General features: G+C 42.6%; 1 protein-coding gene across 4 annotated transcripts in view; it reads left to right on the forward strand.

Annotated features, from left to right (window-relative positions):
- zgc:56235 (Voltage-dependent anion-selective channel protein 2-like) overlaps positions 1-488 on the forward strand; it is an 11,412-nt gene that overhangs the window by 9,919 nt on the left and 1,005 nt on the right. For all 4 annotated transcript variants that reach the window (XM_032539195.1, XM_032539197.1, XM_032539194.1 and 1 more), the window contains one exon: positions 360-488. This exon is cut by the window's right edge and continues 1,005 nt beyond it. In XM_032539195.1, the coding sequence (XP_032395086.1) occupies positions 360-451 (92 nt within the window). In that variant the 3' untranslated portion in view covers positions 452-488. The remainder of the gene's footprint in view (positions 1-359) is intronic.

Genomic DNA, 488 nt, shown 5'->3' on the forward strand with positions numbered 1-488 from the left:
ACAGGAAATAAGGAAAGGCCGTTGATTTTCAGGTAGAAAAAATTTAACTTGTACCATTTTTCTTCTTTTAGAAATTTGAACTGGGTCAATTTGACACAAATACCTTACAAGGGTCAATGGTAAAATTCAACAAACCGCACTACCTACAAAGATCAAAAACACAGTTCTTATGTTTTGATGGGTTATTTTTGGAGTTTTTTGTGTGCATACAGCTTCAGATTTTTCCAAAAGAAAGCCTATTGTCCTAGCCCTACTTGGTACTTTGGCCAGTATGACTGTCAAACAGGTCTTAAACCGATCATATTTGGTATATAAAGGTTTTCTAAAGTCTAACCTTTGGCTGCGTGGCGTCTCCGCAGGTGTGAAGGTCACCCTCTCCGCCCTGATCGACGGGAAGAACTTCAACGCCGGCGGACACAAAGTCGGGATGGGCTTCGAGCTGGAGGCGTAGAGGAGGAGAGAACACAGAAAAGACCCACACCACATCC

Source organism: Etheostoma spectabile, chromosome 16 (genome assembly GCF_008692095.1).
Source record: "Etheostoma spectabile isolate EspeVRDwgs_2016 chromosome 16, UIUC_Espe_1.0, whole genome shotgun sequence".
Taxonomy (NCBI): domain Eukaryota; kingdom Metazoa; phylum Chordata; class Actinopteri; order Perciformes; family Percidae; genus Etheostoma; species Etheostoma spectabile.